General features: G+C 46.5%; 3 protein-coding genes across 3 annotated transcripts; 1 reads left to right on the top strand and 2 right to left on the bottom strand.

Moving 5' to 3' along the window:
- Positions 1–2,366: 2,366 nt before the first annotated feature.
- Positions 2,367–5,059, bottom strand: NCBP2 (nuclear cap binding protein subunit 2). Its single transcript, XM_088525553.1, has 4 exons — positions 4,971–5,059; positions 4,685–4,866; positions 3,886–4,024; positions 2,367–3,326 (listed from the first exon to the last, which is right to left on the bottom strand). The coding sequence occupies exons 1-4, from the start codon at positions 5,049–5,051 to the stop codon at positions 3,255–3,257; spliced, it is 474 nt and encodes a 157-aa protein (XP_088381679.1). The 5' UTR covers positions 5,052–5,059; the 3' UTR covers positions 2,367–3,254.
- Positions 5,060–5,254: 195 nt separating this feature from the next.
- NCBP2AS2 (NCBP2 antisense 2 (head to head)) lies at positions 5,255–5,670 on the top strand. The gene has a single exon (XM_088525609.1). It carries the CDS (start codon positions 5,268–5,270, stop codon positions 5,556–5,558), a length of 291 nt encoding a protein of 96 aa, XP_088381735.1. The 5' UTR covers positions 5,255–5,267; the 3' UTR covers positions 5,559–5,670.
- A 1,982-nt stretch (positions 5,671–7,652) lies between these two features.
- Positions 7,653–9,516, bottom strand: PIGZ (phosphatidylinositol glycan anchor biosynthesis class Z (Gwada blood group)). Its single transcript, XM_010223533.2, has one exon. The coding sequence runs from the start codon at positions 9,409–9,411 to the stop codon at positions 7,927–7,929; it is 1,485 nt and encodes a 494-aa protein (XP_010221835.2). The 5' UTR covers positions 9,412–9,516; the 3' UTR covers positions 7,653–7,926.
- Positions 9,517–10,907: the final 1,391 nt, after the last annotated feature.

The following is a 10,907-nucleotide window of genomic DNA, read 5'->3' as shown; positions in this document are numbered from 1 at the left end:
AAAAAAAAAAAAAAGCTATGTTGCAAACATTAACAGGTACAAAACAACAAAAGCCACCATCATCAGTCTCAATCACCTTCTACTTACAGAGAGTAGAAAGGCCAGGAGTTCCTCACACACTTGGAAGAATTTGCAACAGCAGTGACTTTTTTATTCTTCTTTTTACACCTTTCCAGGAAGGTGTAGAAATTATGCAGCTGTAAGAAGTTGAAAGCAAGTCAGAGGTGATTCCAAAGACACCTCAACCCATCTAACAACTGACTTTGTAGGAAAGGTAGTTACTACCCACCCTTTCATCTCCTTTACATTCCAGTCTGCACAGACCAGCTGCCATTTGAGGGCATCAGATGGTGCAGAGAGATTAAGGAGAAGGAAATCCCAGAGCATCTATCTCTGAGGTACTTCATGCAACATAATCATTACACATTTTTCCATATAGCTATATACTACATAGAACAATCTGACTACATGCTAGGAGATGCTAGACTCTTAGCTAGCTCTGAAGTTGCTTGTCAAGAAATGACTATCTCTCATGGGGATCTTTAACCTAAGAGGGGAGGTTCTGGAGACTGCCCCAGCAGTGTGGCTGCTGGTAGGTAGTTATATAATTAATCTGCCTCGGTTTCCCTTGCAGAATAACAAATGCAAAGGGGAATGTGGCTTTTTGATGCTTGCAGAGATTACTTTCAAGACTTACCCCTAGAGTCTGGTTTGTTGGTCTGCACAATTTACAGAAAGCTTTTCGTTATAGTACTAACTGACAGGAGCAGTTTTCTCAAAGGATTTACCTTTGTGAAGTGACCTCCTTTGTGTGTACCCGGCGTTGAATGAAGCAGGTGGTCGGGCTACAGCTGATATCCATCACTTCAGTTCTGGGTGATGCTGTCTTTAAAGGTAAAGGTTAAATGTTCTGACTAGCCCTGTGAGGTAACATTGTTCTTTTGCAATATTTGTGGTGCTTGGATAATCACTTAGGAGGAGGGTTAATTTTTAATTATTTTAAAAACTAGTTCCATGACTTAATCTCAGGAGAGTGTGGCACCAGTAAGTTGCCTCATTTCTACAGTTACAGGGATAGGTACATAAAAAAAAAAAAAAAAAATCCTTGCTGTTTAAATCAGTTCTAATGACAGACAGCTTGTCTTTGCTAAGTATGCTGAGTGTGAACAGCCAAAAAAAAACACAACCAACCAACCAAAAGTGGGAAAACTCCACTACTGCATCACTGCCAAGACACCATTTAATATGAGAATGACTGTCTTGCAACACTCACAATGAAAAATAACTTTAAATCTCATTGTTGTAACAAAGCACATCTTGAAAACTACTTGCCCCACATGAGGGACTTCTACATCAGCTTAAATACTAGTAACTAATTCAATTTCTGTTCTGTAATTCAAAAGTAACAAAAAGGAGCAGCATTACACAAACAGCTTTCAAAATGTTTCAAGACTGAAAATCTGGTCAAAGCAAAGGACTATTCACACTCTCCAAATTAAAAGACACTGGAATAAGGGATATGGTCAAGAATCCAAATACAGCTTTTTTCTCTCAACACTTCAATGAAAACAAAACTGAAACCCATCCATTTTACTGTTGCAACTTTATTTGAAAGTGACTTAGGAGTTTTTGAGACAAGGCAAGTTTGCATACAAAATCTGATACAGTGAAAAATAAACTTCACAGGTTTCCTAAAGCAGATTACAGGCTGTAAACTCATCATCAAATGCACCGTGCAGGGAAAAAAAAAAAAAAAAAAAAAAAAAAAAAAAAAAAAAAAACTTTGCCAACTCTTGTTTGCAAACTAGGATCAAGCAATCCAGAAAAACCTAATTTTACTCTACATCTTTGTGATAAATGTACAAAAAAACCTCAACATAAGCAAAGTCTTTTTGCAAATATCTTATGGCGTTTCCAACTTAAAGTAACAATTGTGACAGTTGTATGCAAGAAATGCATCAATATTTCCAAAAATATCCCCAAGGAGAAAAGATCAAGTTTTATATACCTGATATTTTAAGAAGAAATAAACAATAAAATATTTGGAAAACCTTTGTGAATTGCAGTTTCAAAAGAACTAAGAATTCTATAAAAACAAACAACCCATAGCAGCTCCATTCCAACTCTATCTTCCAGCAGGCCAATTTCACAGATATTATGAGCACAGATTATTCTTCCTATGTCTACAGTACAACAGAATCCAATCACTGACAGTGGTGACAGGATCCAAGGTGGGGGGGAATCCTGCAATTATTTCATAATTCTCACCACATGCTCAGGAGAAAGCAAGGCTCTCAAAAGCGGGTTATTATTATTATTATACCTTCACCTGCAATCAAGCTACTTTCAACTAGAAAAATCTCTTCTGAGAACCGTTATCTCTGTTCTACATACATGGTTCCTCAAACACTCCATTTTCAGGGGTAACTGTAAAAATCGGCTCTATGACACCTTTGTAGGTACATAGAAGATATCGTTCCTCAAACACAACGGCTGTAGAGAACTACCAGACTAGCACTGTAACTTAAAAATTTCCTGTTCTTCGCATTCCACAAAGTCAAATGGATTAACAAATGACATGCAATTCCATTTTACTCTGTAGAAGACTCTGATGATCTGTCTTCTGCTATCTGCTACGGTTGCTTCTTACTTTATGGTTCCTGGACTCATTCTGTTCTGCAGCTTGCTTTGTTGTGACCCTCCTACATATGTACTAGCTCCACAAAGAAAGTGCACCCATTGACATAACTGCTCTAATCCAGTAACCTTAATAAAATCTGCAACTTTAAGTTTTCCCTAGAATTTGCTCTTCTATCCCCTTCAGACTCCTTAAATATTCCTTTCATCTTTGAAACATAGAGAAACCTTCTTCTGTACTCTGTGATACTAATGTAAACAAAATCCAGTGACAGAATGATCAAGTTTTCACCAGTGGAAGAAAGCACCATAGTGTTGAATCTTGGTTCTATTTTCAGGAGTTAAAGCAGCAGTTAGAAACTAAAGTCTTGTGCATATCAATGCTTAAAACCCTGTTCAAGTCCTCTGTACTAATGCACTTCTGCAATACTTTGGATCCTGATAGTGTAATTAGGCTTTAAAACGGAAGAAATATTGAACACCCTAAGTGACCACAGCAACACTGACAGTAGTTTCTGTGAATTGCTAGTTACTTAAATTTGTGTGCAACAGATCTATTTCATGGCTCATGACATTTACAGTGCAGCTTTAGTTCTCCTGTGAGGCTGAGGAGTCATTCACTGGCATTGAACAGTTTTGCCATAGCCGCCTCTTCCTGCATCATAGTCTTGCCGATACTCATCCCGGACCTTACAAAGGAGGAGGAAAAAAAAATCCAGTAAAGACATCAAGAAAAACAATTCAGAACATATCAGACAAAAGATAAAACACATCACACAGCATCCTAGAAGACTATACAAAGCTAATTTGTGTTTTAACAGAGCCCCAAAGGATTCTTTACCAAGACAGATGATGAAACAGGGAGAGCTTTACGCTGTAGCAGTGAAAGCGACTGCTACCTGCTCTGCTCCGGGCAAGCTAAGTGTTACCCTCGTGTTCATGACAGCCTTGTACTTTCTGGGATTATTTATCAGCATTTCCTCCCCAAAAGAGCAAACACTATTTCTGAAAACAGTCCGAGTGTGAGGAGAAAGCATGGAAAGGAAAAGTAAGATTAGCTCTTGTTCTTCACGGGTAACATTATAATTGAGTATAGCTCTCAGAAGTAATTACTTAATTTATACAGCTAACTTTAACAGTAAATCTTAAGTTACTATTTCCTAAGGTGTTTTGAGTTTGTTCATTCAAAAGCAAGGGTTTTGACAGAGTCACCAGTGTCTTAAAAACTAAGGCTGTTCCACAACCTACCTGGCCCCCTGATCTTCCACGACCATACTGTCTACCCTCCTTAAATCCTGCATCCCAGTCTGTCCTTATGATCCTGTCATCAAGCCTGGTTCCATTGATGTATCGCATTGCATTTTCAGCATCTCCTCTTGCATAGTACCTTAGACATATGTTAAAGAAAAGAACTAGGCTTCTATTTTCAAAACATGAAAATAAAGTTTATACCAAATACTCTCCAAAAGCAAGTGATTGCTTGTACCAAGTTCTTCCTCACTCACTTTTAAAAGCAATTGCTTTTCTAAAGATACGGCGCTTGAAGGAAAAAAAAAAGAAAAAAAGCAAGTAATTTGCAAGTGTCCAAGCATACTAGAAACACAGGTCTTACATAGTTCTTTGCATCATGCTGATCTCTAATAGCATGAAAATCTATGATCAAAGACGGCACAGGAAGCCCTGGATGCTCTACTCAGGGCCCCCTTTTGCCACTCCATTAAGCTCACTTGGCAAAATGACTTTCAAGAAGACATACGCATTACGAAATCAGTGCTTCACAGGTCTGCAGAATTACAGACACTTTTCACAGGTGTTTCCACAAAAAAAGAGCTGCTCGCTGGGGCATTTTGAATACACTTATGCTGTGGATACCAACCACCCAGATAAGTGCCTAGCTTACACTTCTGGACTGACAGAAACTTACCAGAAGCAGCCCCTCCACCTAGTAGCCCATGTTCACCCCTTCCCACCCAGGCCACGCACAGGCCCTTCAGTGACTGGGCACTTGGGGCAGGACCCCGGCTCAGCCCCCTCCTCGCAAGGATACTCCACGAAGCAGAAGCCGCAGGCGGTTTTCTTCACTTTGTCCAGTCCCATGATGATCTTCTTCACGTCGCCGCTCTTGCCGAACAGCTCGTGGATCTGCTCCTCCGTGGTGTAGAACGAGAGGTTCCCCACGTAGAGCGTGCAGCTCTTGCGCAGCAGCCGCTCCTGCTCGTACCGCGTGCCCTGCGCGCCAACACCGACGGCTCCGGCACCCGCAACGACTGCGCCAACGGCTCCAACGGCCGCAACGGCTCCAACGGCCGCGCCGCCACCCCCGCCCCGCTCACCCGGAAGTGCTGGTCCCGGTACTGGCTGAGGTCCGCGTACGAGTCACTGCGAAGGATGCTCAGTGTCCCCCCCGAGCACATCTTCCTCTTCCTCTTCTGCTACTGCTGCTGCTCTTCCTCTTCCTCTTCCCCTTCCCCTTCCTCCTCCTCGCCGCCTCCCCGCTCTCAGCGGCGCCCGCCAGTGACGCAGCGACGCGCGCGAGTCTCGCGAGAGGCGGGCGGCCGAACGGGAGGGTCTCGCGAGAGGCGGGCGGGGCGGCGCGCAGCTCTCGCGAGAGGCGCGCGGGCGGCGCGGGGATGGTGCTGCGGCGGGTGCTGTGGGCGCTGCTGGGCAACGCGCGGCTCGTGGAGAAGCTCTCGGAGTCGCGGCCCGTGCGCGCGGCCGCCCGCCTCGCCGCCGCCGCCATCGTGCGCGCACAGCTCGGCGGCCGCCGCGCGGCGCGGGAGCTGCTGGGCGGCGAGGAGCTGTCCCGCCGCCTGTCCCGCCTGCGCGACACCTTCCGCCGGGAGCTGGAGGAGGGCGCCCGCCGGCGGGGCTGGCCGCGGCCTCCCGGCAACGGGCCGGGCCGCCCCGGGGCCGAGCCGTGAGGCCACAGCGGTGGGAGGAGGCGGCCCCGGGTCACAGCGCATCGGCCGGAGAGCCCGGCGAGGCCCGCGCCGGGAGGAGAGCGGCGACCTGGGGACGGGACGAGGCCCGACAGCGCCGCGAGCTCGGAGGAGCCCAGCTGCACCCCCTGCAACGCGCCGTGAGGTGCCCGTCGTGCTGCCTTCTTCACAGCCAGAGCCCCGAGCCGAGGATGGAGAGGCAAAGCTGCCTTCTGACATGACAGATTTTCATTTCACAACTGGTTTACACTTGCACGAAACGCGGTAACAGAGAAAATACATTGACACACCGCTCTGGCTACCGGCAATTGACACTTTAAAGTCATGATTAAAGAACTTAAAATAAAAACAGTTCCTCGTGGGCATTGTCTTCAGAGTCGCTGTCTGTACAATGGTAATATTCTACCTTGACGTTGCAATCTTCACACCAAGAGAGCTTTAAAAATCTTGATGATGTTGCTGGTGGTGGATAGGATGACAGTCCATTTGACAGGTAGGTGAAGAAAAATCAGAAACGGAGTAGCTGGCTTAAAGGCCTGTCTTGGATCAGTGTTAGCAAGGAGTGGTGCCTTTTAGGTCTGAATTGGTGATCTGTTGATCTACCACAGATTATCTGCAATGGCATAGAAGTCATCATGCCATAGGAATGATTCTGCACCAAGCACTCCTCTTATACTGCCAGAGATGATGGGGTTCATGGAAGCAATTTTCCATGAGGACAGGAACAGGAAACTTTTAACAGAGGGAAGCGCAAAGTCCTGCACCTAGGGAGATATAACCCTATACACAAGCACAGAAAATAATAGTGCAGAGAAGAACCTGGGGTCCTGGGGGACAAGAAGTTGACCATGAGCCAGCAATGTGCCATGGTGGCCAAGAAGGCTGATGGCATCGGGAAGAGGCGAAGGTAGGAGATCCATTGCCTCAGCCCTGGTGAGACATGGAGCGGTGTGTCCAGTGCGAGGCTCCATAGCACGAGGGAGACATGGACTCCTGGAGCGAATCCAGCAAAGAACAGCTAAGAGGATTAAGGGCCTGGAGCCCCTGTCATATGAGGAAGGGCTGAGAGCGCACGGATCATTTAGGCTCTGTAGGAAAGGCTCAGGGAGAGAGATCTTATTGCTATTTATAAATATCTGAGGGGGAAGGAATAAAGAAGATGGCCCTAACTCTTTTCAGTGGGGCCCAGTGACCAGATGAGAGGCAACAAGTAGATACGAAAACCAGGAAAATACATCTGAATCCAAGGAAAACTTTTAAACTGTGAGGGTGACTGAGCAGTAGAACAGCTTATCCAGAGAGGCTGTGAGGTTACTGTCCTCTGAGAGATGCTCCAGAGTCAGCTGGACACGGTCCTGGGCAACCCGTTCTAGATTACTCTGCCTGAAAGGGGGGATTGGACTAAATGATCCCCAAAAGCCCCTTCCAACCTCACCCATTCTGATTTTTGTAGTCAAAAACATAAAAAGATCAAATCCTGTAAGTTTTCTGATTGCTTAGCTCCTTAACTGAGCTCTGTGCACCACTGCTTGTGGCAGGGCTGTGAAAAGCAGAGAGAGCAGTACCAAAGGGAAGCAGTGCCAAAGGGAAGCAGTGCCAAAGGGAAGTACTGCTCCATCTGCAGCTACACAACAGGCTTCATGCTCCGAAACAGCAGCCTCAGCTTGCAAGGTGCGGCACCTCTGTCCACACAAAGGGAACTGGGGCAGTAAACATTCACCAGGCAAAACAGCACTCAGATTTTAGGATGTATCACAAGTGCCTGTGCTGAAGTTTCTTATGTATTCCAAATCAAATTCTTTCTTGAAAAGGGCTACCCAAGAGTAGCATCAGACAATACTGCAGTACTGCTAGGTGCATTATGACTGCAGTTGGTCTAATCACTGAGAGTGACTGATTTTTTAAGAGCCTAAAAGTATAACAATTTGGGTCAGAGCAACTTCCGTCTAGTTTGGACTTCTCTCTCCAGCAGCTTAGTTAATGCAAATTTGCAACAAAAACAAAAACACAACCCACAAACCCTCTAGCAGAGGATCTAAGATACACAAAAATACAGTTGCATGTAGAGAACTGAGCTCAAATCAGTGTTTTGGCGAGTTCTAACTTCCTCTTTCATTAGGAAAGTTAAAAATGCTCGTAAGACTTCACAAGAACTGAGTGACCCTCAGATTTTTAGCAGGTTCTACCCAGAATTGACAACACTGGTGAATATTAAGAGCAAGAAGAAAAAGAATAAAGACAATAAGGGGAGTTCACAGTGTGAATGTGCGTTTGTGAAGAGGAAGATCTCATAGCACTTTTGGTCACAACCAAAGTGAAGCAAAAAACTAGGACCTAGTTCTCTTGAGGTCTAAAGATTCTGTTGAGCTCTGTCTAGTTGCAGGATGTATAGTCCTAACTGACTTCTCCAATTTTCACTAAGTAGAAAGGATAATTGGGGTGGATCTTCCATTGATAAGTGTGGAAATATTAAAGTCTCATTCTTGAACGAGACACCACATTTTGTAATTGTGGATCTGACTGTACCAGGAATTATAATAAAAAAATGGCAATCACTGCAGGTAAAATTGTTTGCTTGCTGCCGTACTGTTTGGCAGAGTTTTTCTTCTTCAGACCCAGCCAGATCAATTATTTCTATATTTGTATCTCCCTTCTTGATATTGAGCAGAGACCTTGGAGGCATGTAGGTGTGAGCAAAGAGGAGAATATAGCGTCCTGGATGGTTTGAGGACTCCGGAGAATGCATGAGCTGCTCCAGGTGAAACAGGCATGGGATGAGGCCTCCCTGGTGTAAGCATCCAAACAGCAGAGCCCCAAGAACATTGAAAACAATAATGACAGCTTTCCACCTCACAGCTCTGCTCTGTGAGGCACCGAACAGGACTAATGGTAAGATAAGAGGAAGCAGAAATCGAGGTTCTTGGTGACTGAAGAGGGAGAGGAATGCCAAAGGAAAAAAGTAAAACAACAACAACAACACTGAGTTGCCATCAGAATGCACTAATATCCTAGACGACCCATGGTAATATGACCTGACCTGCGGTAATATACAGACATATTTCTTTATCATCTTAAAACCAGCACCAATGGCCAGAATATGTAGGATCCCAAAGAGCATTATCCCATTGACCATAAAATGTGTAACTCGTGGGTGACTTCCATGTTGTGCGAGATTATGAGGATTAAGATTATAGTGCAGAAAATTTAGAGGGGTCACTATTATTTTCTGATTTAACTGAGCTATTATATCAAATAGACTGTTATTTTCAAAGCTGTAGATGTTGTCTAATCTCATGGAGGTAAAATACCAAGTGTCAGCCATTACGAAAAAAGCAGCAGTAAAGCAAGCACATGGGACTAGCTTCAGAAAGTGGTTTATGCCAGCTTTGATGCTCTTTTGAGAGCCAATATTTAAACCTACCCAATAAAGTAGCGGCATTAGAGCAAATGCTAGAAAAGTTGGCCTGTTGAAAAACCCAGCAACAGTTACAATTCCTATAAGATGGTTACTTGTAGGCTCTGCTGAGCTGCCACCAGACCTTCTTGAGGAAACCAAAACCATCAGAAGAGCAAACAAAAGTCCTTCGAGCGTATTGGCAAAAGTCCTCGTATAAAACACCAGTGTGACATGTGATCCAGCAAGAAGTACCAGCGCTTTCCATGGATCTGCTTCCCAGAAAGGAGCTAATCGATACACACTATAGTCAAGTATGAAAGAAAAGACTGTGAAGAGAAGGCGAGGTGATACAAGAAGGGTGTAGCTGTTGATGCAACCTGACCATACGTCCAGCTGCTGCAAACACTTGATCACCCAGTAGGTAACTCCAGAGGTCATTAATGGGAAAACAACTGTTCTGCAAGGAGAGCTGGAAAGGAACTCCCAGGGGTAATAGACGTGCAGGTTTAAAATATCTCCTACAGAGAGAGGGAGGAAAAAAGAAAAAAAGAATATAATAGATTTTATTCAGTGAGCAATCATGTGTAGTAGGGATACAGAGGAGGTGAGATAAGAGGCATCATGATGCAGAGCAGTCTCTAAACTTTTGAGACTATCAGCCCTAAACTTTTTAGGAGTGTTCCATTAATATTTATAAAGTTTCAAGGAAAAAAAAAAACAAGGTCAAACAGCCCTAGGCACCACTTACTAAGGTAACAGCAACAGAAGCAGTCACCTAGAATTTTAGATCAGCTACAAGGTTCACAAGAACCACTTTGTAACTAAAAGGGAGTATAAACGAGGCTTGTCAGTTCTTCAAGTTACCCATTTTCTAAGCAAATTTCTGCTTGATATTTGCAGTGTGGGACTGCAGGTGTGTCTAACATATGATGCTATGTGGTGGTTATATGGTTACATATTTCAAAATACAGCGTTATACTCTGCCCAGCACACGTGCTACAAGGGCTGCCAGTGCAAATGTGGTCCCAGAGTGGGTCTGTTGAGCAGCTCCCCTGCACGCGGGACACGTGTGCCCGCCACACGTGCTGAGTAAGGGCACGGGGCAAGCGTGCTGGCTGCATGGACCAGGGAAGCTCCCTGGAAGTATGTTCTGGCTCCGCGCGCTCGCTGTGTGTCCTGGACACACCTGCCAGGTAAGCAGGATGGTTGTGAGCACCAGGCTGAGTGCACTGGCCACGTACACCAGCTGTTTGCACCGAGCAGGTGTAGGTGGTAAGTGCACCAGCTGTGTGTAGTGGCTCGGTGCTGCTGTGCACGTGTATTCCCCAACCCCAGCAGGCGAGCACGCGGGCTGTGTGCACGGCCAGGAGCACCATGAGTGCGCGGCTACACACACCGGAGCAGCGTGAGGGCTGCGCATGAGCACACACCCGCCGTGCATCCGCCGAGCGCGCGGCTACGCACACCGGAGCACCGTGCTGCTCTGTGCACCCCCTGAGCACGCAGCTACGCGCAGCGGTGCAGCATGAGGGCTGCACATGAGCTGTGTGTCCCCTGAACATGCAGCTACGCGCACCGGAGCAGCGTGAGGGCTGCACATGAGCTGTGCGTCCCCTGAACATGCAGCTACCGGAGCAGCGTGAGGGCTCTATGCACTCACTGGTGCATCCCCACGAGCGCGTAGCTACACGCACCAGCGCGGCTCTGCACGCCCGCTCTGCACCTCTCTGAGCGCGCAGCTCCGCGCACGGGCAGCGCATCCCCCGAGCGCGCGGCTCCGCGCAGCCGCCCCCCGCCGAGCGCGCGCCGCTGCCGTCCCGAGCGGTGCTCGCCCCGCGCCGCCCCTCGCTCCCCGCCGCGGTACCTGCCATGACCTCGGGCGCCTGGAAGAACTCGTCGGGGTGCAGGTAGGCGGCCTGCGGCAGGAGGCACCA

This window comes from Tinamus guttatus, unplaced genomic scaffold (genome assembly GCF_059628265.1).
Source record: "Tinamus guttatus ecotype Peru unplaced genomic scaffold, ASM5962826v1 Tinamus_guttatus_pri_ptg000227l, whole genome shotgun sequence".
Taxonomy (NCBI): domain Eukaryota; kingdom Metazoa; phylum Chordata; class Aves; order Tinamiformes; family Tinamidae; genus Tinamus; species Tinamus guttatus.
Note: the sequence above shows the minus strand (reverse complement) of the source record. Positions and strands in the feature narration are given on the sequence as shown.